This window comes from Vulpes vulpes, chromosome 2 (assembly GCF_048418805.1).
Source record: "Vulpes vulpes isolate BD-2025 chromosome 2, VulVul3, whole genome shotgun sequence".
Taxonomy (NCBI): domain Eukaryota; kingdom Metazoa; phylum Chordata; class Mammalia; order Carnivora; family Canidae; genus Vulpes; species Vulpes vulpes.
In genome coordinates, this window is record NC_132781.1 from 50,738,787 (window position 1) to 50,760,008 (window position 21,222).

Here is a 21,222-nt window from a genome sequence, read left to right on the forward strand (position 1 = left end):
CGCAGCCCCTCCCACCTAGAAGCTGAGTGTTGTCTCCGAAGGCCCTGTAAGCCAGTGGGCTCCTCAGGCCTGTCTCGTGGTGCTGGCTGGGCCAGACCACATGGGGAGCTGCTGAGGGCCCGGGAGCACGAGCACCTGCCAGTCCCCACCTGGCCCAGCCTGTGGCCTCGTCAGAGCATGCACTATCCCATGCATGCCAACGAGGGGGCACACTGGAGGCCTGCTCTGAGGACATTGACATTGGCCTTTCCCTCCAGGGACCCAAAGGAGAAAGGGGTGAGAAGGGCGAGTCGGGCCCTTCTGGTGCAGCTGGACCCCCTGGACCCAAAGGCCCTCCTGGGGACGATGGTCCTAAAGGCAGCCCCGTGAGTAGCTCTGAGATGCGCCAGCACCATGAAACTCTGGGGGCTCTGTGTTGGGTTATTCTCACTCCCACTGGCCATGCACTAAAGCCTTCTGACTGTTATGGGGCTTGGAGTAACATCTCTAAAGTTTAGAGGTTTTCACACCAGCTGCCAAGCCAGCGCCGTGAGGGTAGGAGGTGTGGGGTGTGAGGCTTTGGGGGCTCCTGTGAGTACCCCGGGAGCTTGCTGAGATGCATTGTGTGAACGGCGGCCTCTCTGGATGCTGCCTTCCCATGGCCTGCCCTGGCTTGGCCCTGGGAGGAGGTTCTACGTGGCACGTTCTAGAAGCCTACAGGTCTAAGTTCCGGCTCAGCCTGAAGCTCTGGGAGCAGGAGTTGGCATGGCACCTGTCCTCTGCGTGCCTTGAGAGTGGAGCGCTGAGCCCGTCTGGCTTGGTGTGGTGTGGCTGGGATGGCACGGTGCTCTCCAGAGGGCTTCTGGGCCATCGGGTGCCCACCTGGTGTCAGGACCAGGAGTGTTGTAGAGGCTGGGTGAGGCAGGGGTGTAGGGGTGCAGCAGCAGCAGCTCGATTGCTGAGGGCCAATGTGCCTGTTTTTTGTTTCTTTCAGGGCCCTGTTGGTTTCCCTGGAGATCCTGGTCCCCCTGGAGAGCCTGGCCCCGCGGTAGGTGTCCCGGGCTGCCAAGCCCCCAAACTCCCAGGCCCTCCACCTGCCTTTGCCAACCCTGATTCTTTCTGGTTGTCTTCTATGAATTCTCTTCGGGGCCCAGTGCTTTCCCAAATGGCACCCCTGATGGTCAGGTGGAGAGAGCATGTTCCCACAGCGTACCTGTGCTGCCCAGGTTGACTTGGATTCTAGGGCAGGAACTAGGGACATGGTGGGCGTTGGCGTGTGACTCAGGTGCCAGCAGGAGGCAGAAGGAACTCGGTTTTGTTCCCACAGGGTCAAGATGGCCCCCCTGGTGACAAAGGGGACGACGGTGAGGCCGGACAAACGGTGAGTCCACTCATGACTTCCAGGGATCCCACACGGCTTCTTGCTGGAAGGTGTTGGGCACTCTTGTGTTTTGCAAATTGCTTTGTTCATTTCTTAGAAAAACCCAAGCCCGGTAAGCTTGTAGGATCAATTCTGAACAGTGACAGGACCGTGAGCTCCCTGCGCTGTTAGAGGCCAGGGACAGGTGTACCAGTGGTTCAGGACTCACCGCCACAGAGTCCGTGACTGCCCAAGCCTACCATGAAGGTCAGGCCTTATTCCTGCCTGATCAGGCCGGTGCCCTCCTCCAAAGGGCTCCGCCCAGGCCAACCCTTGGGCTGAGATCACACCAGGCCTTACCTCTCGCATCCGACACTGAGTTTCTGCGACATTGCTCACTCTGCACCAGCCGGGTAGACAGCTGCTGGAGGTTTCCTGCCCTCAGGCCCTGGCTAGTGTCACTGGTGTTAGATGAGCAGAAGCAAAGAAAGCTCAAGGGCCCAGCTCTGAGGCCAAGTCCCCTGAAAGATGCCCGAGGACCCCGGCCCCCTGGCCCGTGACTTGGGATGACCCTCATCCTCCTCGTGCCTCAGGTCCTCTTCTGTAGAAGGGGGTGTCTGCAGAAGGTGGTGTGGACGGAGCCAGCTCCCCGCATAGCCAACATAATGGCTATGTGCTGGGAAAGTGCTCTTTGAAAATGTGACAGCTTGGGGGGCCCATGACTCAGTTGGGTAAGCGTCCATCTCTGGGTTTCAGCTCAGGTGTGATCTCAGGGTTCTGGGTTCAAACCTCGTGTCGGGCTCCACACTCAATGAGGAGCCTGCTGGAGATGCTCCCTCTGCCCTGACCCCTACTCATGCACGCATTCTCACATGCCCTCTCTCAAATAAATAAATAGATCTTTAAAAAAAATAAAATAAAACGTGGCAGCACGGGTACTATGAGCCAGGACTCCCCACACTGCCCCACAGCTGCGTTGAGGGCAGAGGTCAGGTACAGGATGATTTCACCTGGGACTTCTTGCGGCAGTAGCTCCCCCCCGACCTGGGACAAGAGAGACAGCCTCAGCACTGGCCCAGGACAGTACACGGGGGGAAATGTGTGTTTGGTCAGCCTCACGCCAGCACAGACCTGCCGTGCTGCTGTCTGACCTGCCCTAATTCCCGAATTCTGTGTTCTTTCCCCGACACTAGGGATCTCCAGGCCCCACTGGCGAACCAGGACCGTCTGGGCCTCCAGGAAAAAGGGTAAATGATCCTGCCTGCTGCCCTTGGCCACCCAGCCCTCATCAGCCCCGCAAGCTCTGGGTGGCCCTGGTAGGGAAGATGCTGCCATCTGTGGTGTGAGCTCCAGCCCTGCCACATCCTCAGGCCCCACACCCGCCAGGTCCATGGCCCCCTGCATGGAGGCGAGGCCAAGATGCCATCAGTAATTCCCGCTGTGGGGAAAAGACACCTACAGAGCCGGAAAACGCCTCGCCCTCCGGCTCACACCTTTCCTGAAAATCAGAACCAAAGGGCCGAATGGTGCTTTTCTGCGTGTTGAATTCTTAGCCTTTGCTGGTGCTGCAGTGCAGTGGCCTGTGTGGCATGTGACCAGGAGAGGGGCCCCAGCACTTGGACTAACCCGGAGGCCCCTCCCAGGGCTGGGGTCCCTGAGACTCACTCTGAGGGCCTGGTCCTTGCTGGCCAGGGGTCTGGGAGCCCCCTCCATGTCCTCCCTGCCTGCCCCTCCAGCCTGGGCTTCTCCTCCCGACACTGAGCTCATCGCTCTGGCGTCTGCAAGCAGCTCCTCACGTGTTTTTCCCTTGCTCTGTTCCAGGGTCCCCCAGGCCCCGCAGGCCCCGAAGGCAGACAGGGAGAGAAGGGAGCCAAGGTAACGTGCTTCCCTGCCCAGCTGTGACTGCGGAGCTTCCGGAAGAGAGGCTTGCATGTTGGCCGGGTTGGGTGGGAAGCGGAGATGTGTGCATATAGGAGAGCCACAGAGGCAGCAGGGAGTGGGAGGCGGCTCAGGGGGAGGCCCGGCTCTCACTGCAAACCAGGAGGGCGGCAGCTGGCATGCCCCAGGGTGCACAGGCTGTCAACCCCTCCAGCCTGAGGGTGGGGAACGGGTGCTGGTGCACTCAACCTGGTGCTTGACCTGGCCACGTGGCCACTGCCCCCGAGCCATGCCCACTGAGGGGCCCGTGTCTTGCGGCTGGCTTGCAGCCTGGTGCCTGGGGCCCTCGAGGGACTGCTCCCTGTGATGCTGCTACCTCTGCCTGCCTCCTGGAGCCATCCCATTGGGAGCAGAGGCAATGGCAGGAGCCGTCCAGCCCCACGCCAGCCCAGGAATGGTGGCCGTGTCCACCGTGAGTGCAGGCCTGGCCGGAACAGCTGAGATTGCCAGAGACTGGGGAGCTCAGCTGGCTGAGGAAATTAGAGGGATGGAGAATTGGTCAGGACAGCTCCCATAAAGAATGTGGAGAATTTGGGGCCATCTCAGTGATCTGGGGGCATCTGGGGCTCTCTGAGCAGTGGTCCTGGGCCAGAGTGATCTGGCCTCTAGCATCTGTGTCCTTGCACCTACAGGGGGAAGCCGGCTTGGAAGGCCCTCCTGGGAAGACTGGCCCCATTGGCCCCCAGGGGGCCCCTGGGAAGCCTGGGCCTGATGGCCTGCGAGGGATCCCGGGCCCTGTGGTGAGTGGATGGGGGCCAGGGAGCGGGGCAGCTGCAGGGGAGGGGCGTGGGCACAGGGACGGGCCCTGTGGGGCTCCTGCTGAGGGCCTGTTGTGTTTCAGGGTGAGCAAGGTCTCCCGGGCTCCCCAGGCCCCGACGGCCCCCCTGGCCCCATGGTGAGTGATGACCCCAAGGGGCTCCAGGCAGTGGTGGAGGGTGGAGTTGGGGAGGAGAACTCTGATCCCTCTGCCCCCTCCTGCAGGGACCCCCAGGACTCCCCGGCCTCAAAGGAGATTCTGGCCCCAAAGGGGAAAAGGTAAGATGGGACTCAGGGGCCTCTGAGGCTGTAGCTCGGGGCCCCTCAAACACGTGGGATATCAAACTATCAGCCAGTCATCTGGCAGGTGCAAGCTGGGGACGGGTCCTGGGTGGCTGGGAAACCCAACCGGCCTGTGCTGTGAGGGACCCTGGAGGCCCATGTGGAGGTCTCGGTGGAGGGGTGTCCAGGGTCTGAGGAGTGGACAGCAGTCCAGAATGCCTCGCACAGGGAGAGGGCCGAGACCACCCAGCATGGCAAAGCCTGTTTGCTTTTTCTAGTTGAGGTTTTTTTTTTCTGCTCAAGCCGATTAATTCACAAATGTAAAGCACACACACAAACCAGACAGTTGCATCTGAAGGACTGGGGACTCTTTCTTTTCTAGCCCATGCCTGTCACCACTGAGCCTGTGAAGTAAGAAAGCTGGAAAAAAACCCTTCTAGAGCCTTTCTATGGGCTCATGTAAAACAAACACATGGAAACTTATGTAGAGAGTTTTTATTGCCTCCCCCCCAAAAAATCCATAAAAAATTATTATAGTATCTCTAATCCTCTGTAACTTCACTGAAGTCTGTGGATGTTTCTGTGCACACATTGGCTGTACAAAAACCAGATGTTGCATATGAGACCCATGCAAATATCACTCAGGAAAACACCCTGTTACCACTTTGGTCTGTGTCTGGATTTGTGTCTTCCCACCTCTTTGGCTAGGACATCTACAGAAGGCCAGCTGTGTCACACCTGCTGTCTTGTCACTTGGCCTGCCTGTCAGCTGGGTCCTCTGCCAGGACGTGTGGCTGGTGACCCCATGGCTTCCCTTGTCAGGGACCCCTGCCATGTCCAGCCAGCACACGAGGTTGGCGATGAGGCACAGCCACAGTGAGCGCCCCTTCCTGCCTTTATTCGTCAACAGGGTCATCCAGGCTTGATCGGACTCATCGGACCTCCGGGTGAACAGGGTGAAAAGGGTGACCGTGGTCTCCCTGGCCCCCAGGGCTCCTCTGGCCCCAAGGGAGAACAGGTACGTGAGGAGGTGCCCCCACCACACCCCAGCGCGGCTCCTCAACGGGTGGTGAGAAGCATCTGAGGACCTGGCCTTGGGCCAGTTAGAGCTGGAAGGATGTCCTCACGTCTACCATACCTGGATGGGAATGGCAGAGGGGACGACTCACCCAGGGCACAGGGGGCTGGGACGCAAGTGTGGCCCTGACTGGCTGCCAGCCTCTTGCTCCCTCAGCAGTTCACCTGATGGCCAAGCAAGGGCCTCTTACCCAGCTGACTGCCCAGGTCACTGGTGAGGCCTAACCGTGTGTGCCAGGCATGCAGGGCAGCACCTGCTCCCTGACCACGATGGGCACGCCTGGCCCCAGACCTACCCAGCACTGCAAACCCTAGCCAGAGGGTTCTTCCCTGCCCTGCACAGCCAGCCACTGAAGTGACTCTGTGGTCAGGGGCAGGGCCACGTGTGCCGTGGAGGCGGGCGAGGGCATGTGGCAGGCCTACTGCATCTATGCCCTTCCCCACGTGAGGGCAGCATCCCAGGTACAGGTCACTGCTTCCCAAGGTGTGCAAGGCCCTTGGCTCCGCACCCCTTGGCCCACACCTGACCTGCAAGGGGATGGGACTCATGGGGCAGAGCCAGGGAGGCAGGGGATGAAGTAGGACCCTCACTGGGCCCCTGATGGTTGTAGGATGGCATCCTTGGGAACCCTGCTTCATCCACCACTGCACTGCTCTCCCCATGGCGCTGACCATCTCTCCTAAGTAGTGTAGTCCAGGGCCTGGTAGCCTGGTGACCTCGAAAATTAGGAAGATGTCCGGGGCTCCACCACCAAAGCACCTGTCCATGCCCTCGCCACCATCCCTGCAGGGAGGTGCCTGCTTGAGAATCTCTCAGATTCTGACCATGATGAGCTGCCCCAGTTCCTCTGGGGTAGGGGTGGGGAGTGCAGGGTGGGGGTCACTCGCTCTCAGCCTCCCTCTGCCCCCGCTGTCACTTAAGCCCCAGTGGGAAGGTCGTGTGGAATCGGGGTTCCAGGTGAAATGAGCTTAGGGCGCCCTTCCACAGCAGGATGCTTGGTGCTAAAGCTAGCGAGTCTCTGGCGCATGGGCTGGCTGGGCCTGTGTGGACCGAGCGAGGGTCTGCTCAGAGGCTGTGAGCTCCGTGTGGAGCAGAGCATGTGGAGAGGCTGGGCAGGGTGGGCGACACACACAGGGCCTTAGGACCCTGATGCCCTTGACCCCAGGGCCCGTGCAGGGGTGAGGGAGGCGGGGGGTGGGGTGGTCCCAAGCCGGGCGCTGGGCGTGGAGCTTCTGTATTTCAAATCAGGATGTTAGAGGGGATGATGGCAGAAGTCCCCTCCCCGTGGCCCTGGAGACACCAGATTCCCAGCCTGGCCCAGGCAGCCAGGCAGGGGTGCTCAGTGTCCTGGCGCACGTTTGGGCCCCAGCAGGTCCTGCAAGGAGAGATGGCTCCCCATCGAGGCAGCCGGCCTCTCATCGGAGGGTGTCTGCTCGGGGAAAGACCACGTCACTGGAGAGCCGGGGCACTCGGCAGGCGTGTGCGTCTGTGACCCTCCCCATATGATGCTCCAACTGTGTTTTCTGCTCCTTTTCAGGGCATCACTGGTCCTTCAGGCCCGATCGGCCCCCCCGGCCCTCCCGGCTTGCCGGTGTGTATCTGGGAGGGGTGGGTGGCTCTGGGTCGCACTGGGGAGGCAGACGAGCCCAGGCTGTGGGCCTTGGCGTGGTGGGAGGGTTATGGGATGGTCAGGAGCCCCCGGGTTGGGGCCCAGCACCGAGGGGATGCTGGGCCCAGGGTGGGTTTGCCCATCACCTCCACATCAGGGCCCTGGGTGACAGAAGCTAGGAAGAGGCATCTCTGGGCCCTGGTTTCAGGAGGGGAGGCAAGCATTTCAGGGATCAGGGATATGCTGGGCCAGGTGAGGAGAGTTGTCCCCATGAGTCTGTAGGATGGCCTGGCCCAGACAAGAGGGGCTGGGGACCATCCATAGGGCAGCCCCCATGTTGCTGGGCCACCCAGCTCCAGAGCCGTCCCCCAGGGCCGGGAGCCTCCACTTGCCCCTCCTGGACCTGGGCCTGGGTCTGCAAGGCCAAGGTGAGGCCATGAGACCCGACACCCTGCTCTCCTAACTCTCGAGGCCTAACCGGTTCCCTACTGCGGTGGGGGTGGGGGTCAGAATAACTGGGGTTGAATGGGACAGGACCCTTCTCTGCCTCCATGTGGCTGAGCGCCAGTCATACCCCCTACCCTGTCAAGCAGGTGCAAGCATGGACTCCTAAGAAAGGGGGCTCGGGTGCAGGCTGGAGGTGAAGAGCCAGCCAGGCCTGAGCAGGAGCGTGGGGCGGGGTGGGCACCCGGAGGTGAAGGGCTGTCTGCACACTGATGCTCTGTCCCCTACTCTCTGCAGGGTCCTCCTGGGCCAAAAGGTGCTAAGGGCTCCTCGGTAAGTGGTGTGCACCCCTGATGGCCCCTCTGCCCTGGATGACAGCCACCCTGGGTCCCCTTTGCCCCCTTGACCGACCGGCGATGGCACCATCTTCATGCTTCTCCAGCGCCAACCGTCCTGAGCCCATCCCCAGCCACGGTTGCTGCAGACGCTCTCACCTTAGCAGGATGGTGCCCCTGAGGTTTCCATGTGGGGCATCAGCCTCTTGCATCTGGGCCTGGGGACGGGAGGGTCCCTGCCATCCTCCCCCTGGCGCAGTAGACGTGGCCCCTCGCCGTGTCTGTGCAGGCATTGGGGGATCATCCTAGAGTACAAAGCAGGTTTAAGTCACATCAGGCCTCTGTAATCAAGGTCGGTTCCCTCTTTCTCTCCCAGGGTCCCACTGGCCCGAAGGGTGAGGCTGGCCACCCAGGACCCCCTGGCCCACCGGTGAGTAGCCTTCAAAGACTTGAAAGTGGGACTGGTGGCTCTCCTGGTGCTGAGACAGTCATGGGAGCATTGTGTGTGCTATATACCTTCCAGGACTTTGCGGAAGGTGTCCACATGCCTCTCCCTGGGAGGCCTGGTTGGCCACAGTGGTGGGGAGAGTGCACATGGGGGTATCTGTGTGCGTGGGCACCTGTGTGGGTGTGACAGAGGGCAGCACCCACCAAGGCCCCCAGCAGTTGGGCAGGGGCCATGATGAGCCAGATTGCGGGGCGCGCTCACTCCATGCATCCCCCCCAGTTGAGTGAGCAGCCTCTCGATGCCTATCTCCATCCTTGGCTTGGGCTCCTACACCCACAGGCATTTGTGTGGCACCACCATACACAGCCCTAGGCTGGGCTGCAGGGGCGAGTGGAGAGCTAGTTGCTTTGAGTCCAGCTGAGGCTAGAACCCCAGGCCGCGGCCGGGAGGAGGGGGGTGTGCGTGTAGGTGAGGCCCGGCAGTGGGGACAGGTGTGCAATGCTCAGGAGCAACAGAGAGAGAGGAGAAGCATGCTGAGGGGGACAGGTGTCTGCAACCAGGACGTGGGGCTCCGGCTGCCCGGGCACTGCTCCCACCAACACCCACCGGGTCCTTCCACACACAGGGTCCCCCTGGCGAGGTCATCCAGCCCCTGCCAATCCAGGCATCCAGGACCCGGCGGAACATTGACGCCAGCCAGCTGCTGGATGACGGGGCTGGCGAGAGCTATGTGGACTATGCAGACGGCATGGAGGAAATCTTCGGCTCGCTCAACTCCCTGAAGCTGGAGATAGAGCAGATGAAGCGGCCCCTGGGCACGCAGCAGAACCCTGCCCGCACCTGCAAGGACCTGCAGCTCTGTCACCCCGACTTCCCAGACGGTAGGGGTGGCCGCGTGCAGGGCAGTGGGGGAGGCCCGCGGGGCTCACAGTGGGTGGGAGGGGGCAATGACAGGGCTGCCCAGGCAGCAGGACAGACACAGCCTCTGTGTCCCCATCTGGGCAGCATGCGGCCACCTGGGCATCTCCCCCTGAACCTGATGGAGGCAGCGCAGAACATGGCCCGGTCCTAGGAGGAGGGAAGGAGGGCAAGGCTTTGAGGTGACACGGAGGGCGGTCCTAGTCCGGTCATAGCCACTGTCTTGTGTGTAAGCTGTGACCCTGGGCCTCGGGTCAGCCTTCCACGGAGAGGGTCCTCCCAGAGGACAGAGTGGAAGAGACAGTGTGTTACTTGCTCAGCAGGGCATGCCCGACATCGGGGTTGTCGTCAGGGTCAGGTTATACCTGTGCTAACGTCAGTATCAGGGCGCTCCTTGGGACAGCCCTCTATCAAAGCCCGTCTCGTTCCTATCCTCCTGTCCTCTGAGGCCTCCTGTTGAAAGATCCAGCCCCTTAGCCGGCTGTTGCCCCTGGGAAGTGTGGGTGTCTGTCCTCGAGACCTGAGGGGCTCCCAGGCCTCTCTCATCCCGAGTATGTGAATTTCCTAGCTCCACCCACAGCCCCTCTGCATTCCTGTCTCCCTGCTGAGGCAGCTGGGCCACCCTCCACTGCCAGCCAGAGCAGGGGCTCCAGGGGTTTCACCCTCCAGCTGGGTTCTCAGGGATGGGACTGGGACGGTCATATCTTTGTGTGGATGCAACAAGGGCACTGGGCAGACCCAGGGACGGGACTGTCATGTCTCTGTGTGGATGCAGCAAGGGCACTGGGCAGACCTGGGGGTGGCCCACACTGGTGGCCTGTGGGCCTGGCCCTGTGTCTTACCTGCTGAGCTGACGGCATGTGGCTCCTTCTGGAACCACACAGGGAGCAGCTGACGAATCCGCTCCCTGTCTGCCTTGCAGGTGAATACTGGGTGGATCCTAACCAGGGATGCTCCCGGGACTCCTTCAAAGTTTACTGCAACTTCACAGCTGGAGGGGCAACGTGCGTCTTCCCCGACAAGAAGTCCGAGGGGGTGAGTGCCTGCCTTCCCCTCACAGCAGTGCTGGGGTCAGAGTTGAGGTTTCTCCCCCCGGGGGCAGACCCAAGGCGTGGGACAGAATTGGCGTAGCCTGGTGCTATGGCTGGTGAGGGGACGGCTGGCTCCTGGGAGGGCTTCCACCTGCCAGCCCCAGGTTGGGATTTCAACTGCTGGGTGTGTGGCTCCTTCCTACATTGACCTTGCAGGTCTGCCCTCAGACCAACCTAACACCCATGGGGACACCTTTGGGGCAAGCACACAGTCCCCCAGATGCATCTCTTAGAGGCTGGCATTTATCTCAGTTCTCGGGGTCAGATGATGTCTAGGCACTTCCTCCCATCTCTTCCGAGGGCAGCGTGTTTGTCCAAAGTGCTTGCGGTACAGAATCTTGGTCAGTGAGGTTCTGATGCACAGAGACTTGGTGGGAGGTAACAGTCACCTGGTGGGGGGTTTGTATGCAGGGGACAGGAGTGAATGTGTGTGGGGACATAGGTGTGAAGCTGGTGTGTGTGTATGTGAGTGTGTGCATGTGGATGGGTGTGCAGATGGGCATGTGTGCATGTGGTCGGATGGGTGGATGGGTGTGCAGATAGGTGTGTGAATGGGTATGCAGATGGGCATGTGTGTGCATGTGGATAGGCGTGTGGATGGGTGTGCAGATGGGCATGTGTGTGCATGTGGATGGCTGTGTGGATGGGTGTGCAGATGGGCATGTGTGTGCATGTGGATGGCTGTGTGGATGGGTGTGCAGATGGGCATGTGGACAGGTGTGTGGATGGGTGTGCAGATGGGCATGTGTGTGCGTGTGGATGGCCGTGTGGATGGGTGTGCAGATGGGCATGTGTGTGTGTGGACAGCTGTGTGGATGGGTGTGCAGATGGGCATGTCTCTGCATGTGGATGGGTGTGTGGATGGGTGTGCAGATGGACATGTGTGTGCGTGTGGACGGCCATGTGGATGGGCATGTGGATGGTGTGCAGACAGGCATATGGACGTGGGCTGCTTTCCCCTCTGGCGCAGGACAGTGAGGTGGACAAGGCCTCTAACTAACTGCAAGATGACCGCGACGCGGTGCCCTCTGCGTGGGGCCTGCGCAGAGCTCCATGCGCCCCCAGGCGGCCGGCTGTGCAGACAGGCTTCAGCTCGGGTGCGGAGGGGCCAGGCAGCCTGTGGTCGCAGGTCCTCAGTGGCCGCAGTGCCGACAAGCAGCTGTGCTGTGCAGAGACGCCCTCCCCTCACCCCTGAACCTCACTGTGACTGTGGGGGCTCCAGGCCCTTGGACAGAAGGCTGGGCCACAGGGGCAGGGGCCCCACCCTCACAGGCACGGTTTGGTGACCCCTGTTTTACATGCACACTCCTCAACCCGAAATTTGCAACCCTTGGTAACCTGTATGCCCAGCAACAAATGCCCTGGTGTTCAAAACAAGAAAAAAAAAATTGCAAGCCTCGGGACCCTCCTGTTTGGCAGAGGCCCAGGAAGAGATTTGGGTGGAAAGACCCTATTTTCTCATCTTTTGGTGGCTCTCTGTCCCTGAAATGTGGCCTTGCTGCTGGGGAGTTAGTGGGCACCCCCCGGAGCCCCAGCTGGTGGTGTTGCTGGGCGGACAGCAGGCTGGGGCACTGAGCGACCCCCACTGCTTCGTGTTCTTCCTCAGGCTCAGCCTCATGCACATAGAGACCCCTCCCCATCAGGCAGCAGGAGGGGGGGTTTAACTTCAGCTCCCTGCCGAAGCACATGTTATCTGAGTGCTGAGCTGGGCGGGTCGGGAAGCCCCGGCGAGAGGGCAGCTGGGCACCACTTCCTTCCGTCTCCCCTGTGTGAGGCCAGCTCAGAGGGGAGCCCAGGGGGACAGCACAGGGAGTCGGACTCCTGCTTTTCCACTGTGCATGACTAGCACTGGGTGAAACAGGGGGCCCTGGGTCCTGGGAGGCCCATCTGTTGTGCTCCCTGCTCTGCACCTGCAATGAGTGGCTCCCCATAGCCCGCTCTGCACTCGGCCTGTCCTGGGGAACTGTGCCTGGACCCTGCACAGAGCAGACGCCTGAATGGGAGCCCTCACCTCCCATGGGGGGACAGATGCTCTCTGACCCTGTGACGGTCAGCTTCACGCTGCGTCTTCAGGGAGGCTCCACCCACCACACACTGGCACATAGGACACACGCATCAAATGAAATCAGATGGGATGGGAGGGTGGCCGCGTGTCCTTCCTGCCCCTCAGTGCTGTCTCTTACTGTCCTAAGTGGTGGCGGCCCCGGGAGTCCCTCCACCGCTCAGCAGCTATGAAGCCCCAGGCCCCGTACTAGAGGCTGGATATACGCAAATGGCCAAAATGCAGGCTGCTGGGTGAAGGCCTGGCTCTCCTCCTGTCCTCATCATGGCCACCAGCCTGTCCCAGGGCGAGCACCCCGACTCCGAAGGAGCCCCTCGGCCACGTGGGGGCGCGGCGCTCAGAGGAGGCCCTGCGGGCGGGATGCGGCGTGTTTGCAGGTGGTGGGGAGCACTCCTCGTGGCGGCGGCGGGAGAAGTAACCCTGTCCTTCTCTGTTTCTCTCCCACCCCCGCCCGATGTTTAGGCCAGGATCACTTCTTGGCCCAAAGAAAACCCGGGTTCCTGGTTCAGTGAATTCAAGCGTGGTAAACTGGTAAGGCGGCCCCTGGCGTCTCCGCGGTTGTCCTTCACATGCGCCCGTTTCGTATCTTACAGAGTAAAATGGCCCGCTGGCCCAAAGAGCAACCTTCTACCTGGTATAGTCAGTACAAGCGAGGGTCCCTGGTAAGTGGCCACCGGGGCGCTGCCTGCTTGCGGGACGGCCTGGCTCGCGGCTCTGCATGGCTCTCATGGCCGCCGGGCACCGCACCGGCTCTGGCACCTCTGGCAGAGCTGCTCCACGGCACGTGACAGCCAGACTCCGCATCGGCGCCCACGCCCGCCACCCCTGACCAGAGTTTGTTTAGCCTGGGAGCGGGTGGATGGAGCAGGGGGATGGAGCCGGGGGCTGCTCTTCCTGTCAGGTCTAGGACAGGAGCATGGTGCTCAGGGCGCCCAGAGCCACCGCAGGACGCCGCCAGGACTTGGGACCAAAGACACCAGGGTTTTACACAGAGGATTTTACTTTGCGAAGTCCTTGTGGGCAGGTCTTAGGGCCGTCCTTAGGGCCCACCTGGCCATGGGCTTGTCCTACACCCACGCCACTAGGGCAGTCCCCGCATCAACTCCTGGGGAGCCAGTCTCCATAACCCGGCCCAGACATGGAAAGACCCTGGCATCCCTTGGAGGAAGCGGCGGTGGTGGTCTGTCACCAGCCCAGAGCAGAGCCCATCTGGACTCCTTCATACGAGGCCGGTGGCTGCTCCCACATGGTTGGGCGTGTTGCCCTGACTGTCCCAGGGGTTTGGTCCGGGCCCTTCCCTGGAGCATAGTGCAGAGCCCCGTACCCTCTTTCTAGCAAGTGAAAGGGCCAGGGGTCCAGGGTGTGGACATGTTGCAGGCACCTGACTTTGCTCCCTGCCTTCATGTCCTCAGATCTGGTCGTCCCGCCCCCACACGCTCTGGGAGGGGGTCCTTTGTCACCCGGAAGCCAGACTGGGAGTTCCGTGACTTCCCACCCGGCCATTGCCCACAGTGCGGGCACTGTAGCCTCACGGGGGGCAGGGGAGCACAGAGGCCACATCCCCCAAGGACTCACAGTGTGGAGGCTTCCAGCTGGCCTTGGCTCTGTCCCACCTCTCAAAACCTCTTGCTCTTAAACCCTGAAGCACTTCCTGGCTAACAATGTCACACGCTCTCCGCGTCCTTGATTCCAAGTCACTCTGGCTCTTGGCAGACACTCTGAAAGTCCGCGCTCACCTCACCACGTCTGTGGAGGCTTCCTCTTATCTCTCCGTGTGGACAACGGGCCTCTCACCTGCTTCTCCGCCTGCTGTCCCTCCTCCCTCCGCCCCTGTTGTGCTCACTCAGAGCAGTGGGCACGCAGAAGGACCTGCCTCGGACCCCGCTCAGCATGGGGCAGCCCAGGGAGCAGGGCACCCAGGACAGGTGCACCCCCCGGCGCCCCTTGGGGCCTAACCCCAGCACCTCACTCAGAACACCCACGTTCTTCCCAGACCTAGGGAGCCCACCTCCTGTCACTTGTCCCATCTCAGACTTTAGATGGAGGTGAAGGCGAAGGGATGGCCCCAGGAGGAGACAGTTTCCCCTTCAGGTTCTCATCCTGCTGGATTTCCAGCTCTCTCTGGCTGTCCTAGTGGACAGGACATAGACGCAGAAGAAACAGGCTCCCTCTGTGGACCTGGCTGCTCTGGCCGCGGCCCATGAAGACAGTCCTGCAGAGCCCCTCTCCCACGGGACAGTGGGGTCCCGGGGCTCAGCACTGGGCGTTTAGGTCCTTCTGTGTCCCGCACTGCTCGCTGGCCGGCCCCTGTGCATGCATGCTTCCCCAAGTCGAGTGTCCTCCCAGAAGGAGCACCTGATGGCCTGGACTGCGGTTGGTATTGGGTTTCCATCCTCAGGGTCGGACTGTGAGGTATTTGGTCACTGTGTGCAGAGCTGGAGTGGCCCTCCCTCCGGGCCCTAGTGGGGACGGGCAGGGTTGCCAGCTGGGGCCCCCGTTCTCCACACTCTCTAGTTCCACATACGTGTGTGAGCCAGCGGGCAGCGGGGACCTCGGTGCTCTCTCGTGTGTCTGGCATGGGCCTTGTGGGCTGGGGAAGGGCCAGCCTTGGAACGTGGCCTCGGACCCTGACATCTGCTCCTCCTGCTGATGCTCAGAAACCGCCCGAGCCCTCTGCCTCCTACGGGGGGCCCTGCAGGGTGCTGCCTGGCAGGGGAGGGGGTCGAGCCCCATCTGGGGGCCAGGGAGGCACCCAAGTGCCTGGGCTGTGTCCAGCTGCTCAGAACGATGCAGACCCTGAGGTGTGGGACACCCCGCCGAGCTCAGCCGCCCATGTTGGGGGTGGGCTGGTGATGCTGGAGAAGGCTCTTGAGAATGGGTGCGTCATCTTTCCCTGGCACCCAGGCCTGGGCCTGCTGTCAGCGAGTCTTCTCAGGGAGGGTCATGTCCCCAGAGTGCCCCTGGCTGCCTCCTCTTGGTGTGGGCAATGGGGAGCCCCAACCCCCGGGCCGGGAAGGCCTATCCCGAGTGTCACCCTGTGACTCTAGGAGGGTGCCCGGTCACCCTAGCCCTCCCTCTGGCTCTTGGCCAAATGGCTCAGGACCCTCTTGCCACCGGGTCGGCCAGGTACCCCGTGCCTCCCTGCCAGTTGGCTGAGTTACCCCCAAGACCCCCCTGCCCTCTCCATCTGTGGTTTTCATGGCTCCCTGGCCAGGGCCTAGTGCATCCTTGGCATCCAGAAGATGGTTTTCATCTATTATCATCATCTCATGGGCGCCTTCCTTTGGTGGATCTCCAGGCACAGTGATGGGAACTATATGCCACGTCTCTGCCCCCAGGGTACTTCCCGTCTGGGGAGGGCTGCAGGCCAGAGCTGGTGTGGAGGGCCTTACAGCCCAGTAGGGAAAGCAGACAGCCAGGCTAAGGTGGGGAAGGACACCTAACCCGGGCAGGCTTCCTGCAAGAGGAGGCATGTGACCAGCCAGGCCAGAAGGGAGGTCTCTAGAAGAAATGAAGTATGTTTCGCTCTGTTCCAGGGAGCCCTCGAGCGAGCCAGTGCATTCTGGCCTTGGGGGCGCTGCGTGTGCAGCACGTTTCCAGGGTGGCTCACACTCTGGAGGAGACAGTACGTGGACCAAGGTTGCAAAAGCTGGGCCATGAGTGGAGCCCTGGCCCCTCAGTGCTGAGCACCCCGCTTGTCCCCCCAGCTCTCCTACGTGGATGCCGAGGGCAACCCTGTGGGTGTGGTCCAGATGACCTTCCTGCGGCTGCTGAGTGCCTCTGCCAACCAGAACATCACCTACAACTGCTACCAGTCGGTAGCCTGGCAGGACGCCGCCACGGGCAGCTACGACAAGGCCATGCGCTTCCTGGGCTCCAACGACGAGGAGATGTCCTATGACAACAGCCCCTACATCCGCGCCCTGGTGGATGGCTGTGCTGTGAGTGACACATGGCGGCCCGGGGGCGGGGGGAGCCTGCGCGGCGTGTGGGGCAGTGAGAGCGCAGGGGGACACGGGCACCTGACAGGAAGGGCCTGGAGCCGGGTCTGTGGCCCTGTCGGGCTGTCGTGGCACCTGTTGCAGTCCGGCCTGGAATTAGAGACTCTGTCCTTAGGACTCTCCCCAGGAACAGCCAGGATGCAGGCGGGTTCTGGTCCTGGGCGTACGCTGGGCTGGGCAGTGCTCCGCAGGTTCAGGGCTGGCCTCGGCTCCCCATGTACCCTGGCCACACGAGGTCATACCTGGGCCCCATCCACCTGCCGGGAGGGGCAGTTCTGCTCGCAGGCCTGATGGGAGGCCTGCTCGGCCCATACAGCCAGGCAGTGCTGGGGTTGCATTTGCTCTTCGGGCCCGGGCCCTGGGATGCTTGCTATCCTCTGCACCCCAGCTGTGGCCTCCCAGAGTAAGGCCTAGGTCCCCCCTGAGGGTCAGCTCCTGGGTTCCCCCCGAGGGTCAGCTACTGGGTCTTCCCCGAGGGTCGGCTCCTGGGTGCCCCCTGAGGGTCAGCCCCTGGGTTCCCCCCCAAGGGTCAGCTCTTGGGGACTGCCCCTCGGGGCCTGGTATCTCCCAAGGTGGGTCTGGGCTGTGTCCTTATGTCTTGCGAGGTGTTTGGGGGCCACTGGAGGGTGGAGGTTGCCAGGAGGCATCGTCTCTGTGAGTCTCTGTTGCATCCCAGCGCCGGTCCCTCTGTCCTTTAGAGCCCCTGCCCGAGGTGCCCAGGCCAGCCCCCATGGGGACAGGGCTGGCTCCGTGTGCAGGGCCTCCCACCAGGCCAGCACGTGATGCTCTTCTGTGGAAGGCTCACCTCATGGCCAGGCCATCCCAGCGCCAGCTGCAGACAGGGTCCATCCAGCAGACTTCCGGGTGGAAGCTTCTTCTAGTTCTGTTGGGAACTAGAACCTGAGCTTCTTCTAGTTGGCCCAGCTGTGCCACCAGTTGCCTTCCACCCCATGTTGGGAACAGAGCCACCAGGGCACAGGTCGGGGGTGGGCATGGTGTGTTCCAGGCCAGGGAGAGGCATCCCCAGCACTGAGCTGCAAGAAGCCTGCACTCTTGCCTCTGGGTCAGCGCTCCCTGCCACACGTTCCACCCACTCCCCGCCCCCCACCCTCCCTGGCCTATCACAGCATGCTCAGAATGTGAGTTTTCCCTACTGTCCCCTGTTGAGGCCCAGGGCTGTCCGGGCCAGGCCAGAAGGTCAGGGACAGCTCCGTGGGGCATCGGGGTCCAGCAGGAAAGTGACTGTGTGGAGCTGCTGGGTGGCTGCTGAGAGCAGGACCCCAGCTCACTGCCTACATCTGCCCTGGCTGGGGCCAGCACCTGGGCTGCCACCTCCGGCCCCGGGGAACCTCTGTTCCTTCTCATCCTGGATGTACCCAGTCCTCCCCATCCCGGGACACCCTCCTCTCCTCCTTGCTCCTGCACACCCTGGGTATGTGTGGGTCAGTCCTTTGGTCTGACTGCGGAATGTGTGGAACCCATCCCTGTTTAAAGCAGAGGAGTCCCACCCTCTGGGAAGGAATCCAGAAACACCCTGGGAAGTGAGGTGGGGGGTGCCACCTGCATCTGCTCGGGCTCCCGATGCGCACCTCACGCTGCTTTGAGAAGGTTGTGAGCTAGCAAGTAAAATTATCCCCATGCCTCTGCCGCTTACGTGGGGGAACGGTAATAGCACCTGCTCCATGAGACTGTTCTAGGAGTGCATCTCTTCTCACCTCAGAAGAGCTCGCAATTGTGTTCAGCCTGGTAGAAGCCCCAGAAGAATCAGCTCTGTGACTATTTCCGACTGCACAGCCCAGGCTATGGGGAGGGAGGCAGTGAAGGTGGAGATAGGAGTGTCTTTGGGGTGAGGCAGGACCTCAGGACAGGGCTCAGATTGGAGCAGAAGGGGGAGGAAGTGCCCTGGTGGGGCCAGGACGTGCCACCTGTGGTCACACCTGGTGACGGGGCTCACGGGTTCCCAGGAGAGGGGAACATTTCCCACAAGGGGTGCCAGGAATCGCGGGGAAAGGGCAGGCCACCCCAGCTCCCTGCTCCAGCTCAGATAGGCACTGCTCTGGTGCCCCATCCCTCTTTTTCTGGACATTCCCTGTCCACATCTGGAGCCCCTGAAATTACTAACAGCACATCCTGGAGACACCGAAGTTCCCAATAGCATATCCCAGAGCCCCCGAAGTTCCTGGCAGCACAACCCGGAGCCCCTGAAGTTCCCAACAGCACAACCTGGAGTCCCTGAAGTTCCCAATGGCACATCCCGGAGCCCCTGAAGTTCCTAACAGCACATCCCGGAGTTCCGAAGTTCCCAGCAGCACGTCCCAGAGCCCCCAAAGTTCCCAACAGCACGTCCCAGAGCCCCCGAAGTTCCTGGCAATGGCATCTAACTCAGAGCCCGCCCTCCTGGCTCTGCAGACACGTCAGTACAAGGTCAAGCTCCCATCTCCCTTAACCCAAGAGCAAATGGCCTCCCTTCTCTGGCCATGTCTTCTGGTGATGTGGCCGTGCTGGCAGCATGTGGCCTCCACGCACCAAACGCCACTAGGATCACTCCAGCCTCTGGGCAAGAGCTGCTGATTGGGGCTTCTCTTTATTGTGCAGAAGCGAAATCTGAGGTCAGGAGGGGTCCAGTGAGCTGCCCAAGGCCCTTAGGCTATGGTCAAAGGGATCTCCTAATTCCTGTCCCCTTTCCACCATCGTCCATTTCTGGCATAGCTGCACCTTGAATGCCTCCATTGACAGGGAGCTTGCTCCCACCTGGGGCAGCCCAGACCATGGCCACAAAGTCTCAGTGTTTGGAAACTCTTCTGGGAATTGAGCTAAAATCTTCTTGCTGTAATTCCTACCTCTCTTTCTTGCTTCTGCCCCTTATGTCATGCAGAGGGGACCTGGTTCCATACTAGAGTTGCTCAGCCTTTGGGGCTGGCTGAATCTTTGGGGTGCATGGGGTTGGGCTGGGGACATCCTGTGCCTTGTAGGATGTTGAGCAGCATCTGTGGCCTCGACCCTCTGGATGCTAGTACCCTACTTAGCTGCCACAACCCGAAATTGCCCTCAGGCGTTGCCGCATGCCCCCTGCCCCCCGCCTGGGGGCGCTGCCTCCTACCCAAAGGAGAAAGATTCAAGGGGAGCCCCATGGCTCCCCCTTGCCCAGAGCTGGAAGGACGCAGCTCCTCCTTCTCCACTGTGGGGTCTGAGAAGCTTCGGAGCCTGGCCCAGACCCACCACCCAACGTGGTTGTGATCCAAGCCATGACCCTGTCCTTCAGAAAACAACCAACCGTGCACCTGCGCTGCCCCCCTGACCGCGGTGCCTCCAGGGAGTGGACAGCAGTCGTTTCTGAGCTCTTCGACGGCCCTCCGGGCATCTCTGGGGCCATTGGGAGACCTACGATCATGGGACACTGGATGCGAGGCCAGGAGGAGTGGCCGCTCCCTCCTCAGGAGGTTTTGCTTCTGGAAAGAAAAGAGTTTGTCTCTGAAAAGGGGGAGAGATGGTGTCGCTGAGGAGCAAGTCCTGCTGATGGAGAATGTTGGCCGTGCAAGCAGGAGCGGGAAGTTGGGGCTGGGCCCGGCAGAGCAGGGGGGCCCGCGTTGTGGGGACACATGGGGGGCACTCCTGGGGAGTTGTGATTGGTGAACCCCATGCCCCCCAGAAGTTCAGCTGGGGCTGTAAAGCCCCACCCCTCCCATGTAAGCATTCAGGAGACCCTGCGACCCCATAGGCCACCCACATGCATGCTGGCGGTAGAGACGCCCGCCTTGACCCTTGGCCCCCCTGTTGCCCCAAGGGTTCCCGCAGAAGTACTGTGGCTGTGTGCACCCCCCGAGGGGCCTCCGAGCGGGGCCCAGCCCTGTGCACAGACACAAATCACCTGGAAGAGGGCCCGAGGAGCTGTGCCACATAAATCCTGTTGTTTGGGTGCCCTTGGGGGGCCACTGCTGGCCCGTAATGGTCAGTTAGTTAGTTATAAAGATTTATTTATTTACTCATGAGAGACACACAGAGAGAGGCAGAGACACAGGCAGAGGGAGAAGGAGGCTCCCTGCGGGGAGCCTGATGCGGGACTTGATCCTGGGACCCCAGGATCATGACCTGAGCTGGAGGCAGACGCTCAACCGCTGAGCCACCCGGGGATCCCTGTAATGGTTATTTATGCCTCAGGAATGACAGGGCAGCCTGCTGCCACATGCCCTCTCTACATGCTCTGGTGATTGCAGCTGCGGGGCCCCATATATCCAGGGGGACTGTCCTGGCCACTCAGCAAGCGCCGCCACCCCTTGGGGGGAGGAAGAGAGGCAGATGTCCCACAGAGGCTGGTTTGTGGGCCCCCTGTGGGAGGAAGGGGCAGCCCTGCAGCCAAGGTGGCTCGGGTCCCCTGGCAGCCCCTGCCTTCCAGTGGCCCTGACGGCCTCCAGGGCAGCCATCGCTCTGGTCCCCTGCTATGTGGCGGCCAGCAGTGAAGACGGAGGCCACAGGGGCAGAGCCTAGGCGGGTGGAGGTAGGCGCCGGTCTGGACGGGGGAGGCGTGAGGCCACCCCTTCCAGTCAGCACGAGGGTGCAGCTGGGCCCCTGCCACGTTGTCCGAAAGTGCCAGCATTCATGGCCCCGAGTTCCCGGTCGTCCCTGAGCAGTCCTTTAGGGCAGTGTCCCGTGTCACGATTGTCTGAGAGGCAGACTGTGTGGACCTAGAGCAATGCCGTCTCTGGGGTGGACCAGAGCTCACAGTGCTGACAAGCCCCAGGGGACCTCGTAGTGGCTGTGAAGCGCTGTTCCCAGCTTTAAAATAATTGCAGCCAGACCCAGCTGCAGGCAGGATGAGGTTAAGGCAGGGACGTGGTGGGGATGTGGCAGGAACATGATGAGGATGTGGCGGGGATGTGGCAGGGACAGATGTCTCCGGGATAAGGAATTTCCAAGAAGGTGT

General features: G+C 61.5%; 1 protein-coding gene across 4 annotated transcripts in view; it reads left to right on the top strand.

The window, feature by feature from the left end:
* Positions 1–21,222, top strand: part of COL5A1 (collagen type V alpha 1 chain) — a 152,474-nt gene that overhangs the window by 127,095 nt on the left and 4,157 nt on the right. For 2 of the 4 annotated variants that reach the window (XM_072748241.1, XM_072748242.1), the window contains exons 50-65: positions 258–365; positions 974–1,027; positions 1,307–1,360; positions 2,533–2,586; positions 3,161–3,214; positions 3,910–4,017; positions 4,119–4,172; positions 4,259–4,312; positions 5,226–5,333; positions 6,931–6,984; positions 7,744–7,779; positions 8,158–8,211; positions 8,855–9,110; positions 10,070–10,182; positions 12,763–12,831; positions 16,008–16,241. In XM_072748241.1, coding sequence (XP_072604342.1) covers positions 258–365; positions 974–1,027; positions 1,307–1,360; positions 2,533–2,586; positions 3,161–3,214; positions 3,910–4,017; positions 4,119–4,172; positions 4,259–4,312; positions 5,226–5,333; positions 6,931–6,984; positions 7,744–7,779; positions 8,158–8,211; positions 8,855–9,110; positions 10,070–10,182; positions 12,763–12,831; positions 16,008–16,241 — 1,464 coding nt within the window. Of the gene's footprint in view, positions 1–257; positions 366–973; positions 1,028–1,306; positions 1,361–2,532; positions 2,587–3,160; positions 3,215–3,909; positions 4,018–4,118; positions 4,173–4,258; positions 4,313–5,225; positions 5,334–6,930; positions 6,985–7,743; positions 7,780–8,157; positions 8,212–8,854; positions 9,111–10,069; positions 10,183–12,762; positions 12,963–16,007; positions 16,242–21,222 lie in introns of all 4 variants that reach the window. The other 2 variants (XR_011999792.1, XM_072748240.1) reach the window with 2 other exon arrangements.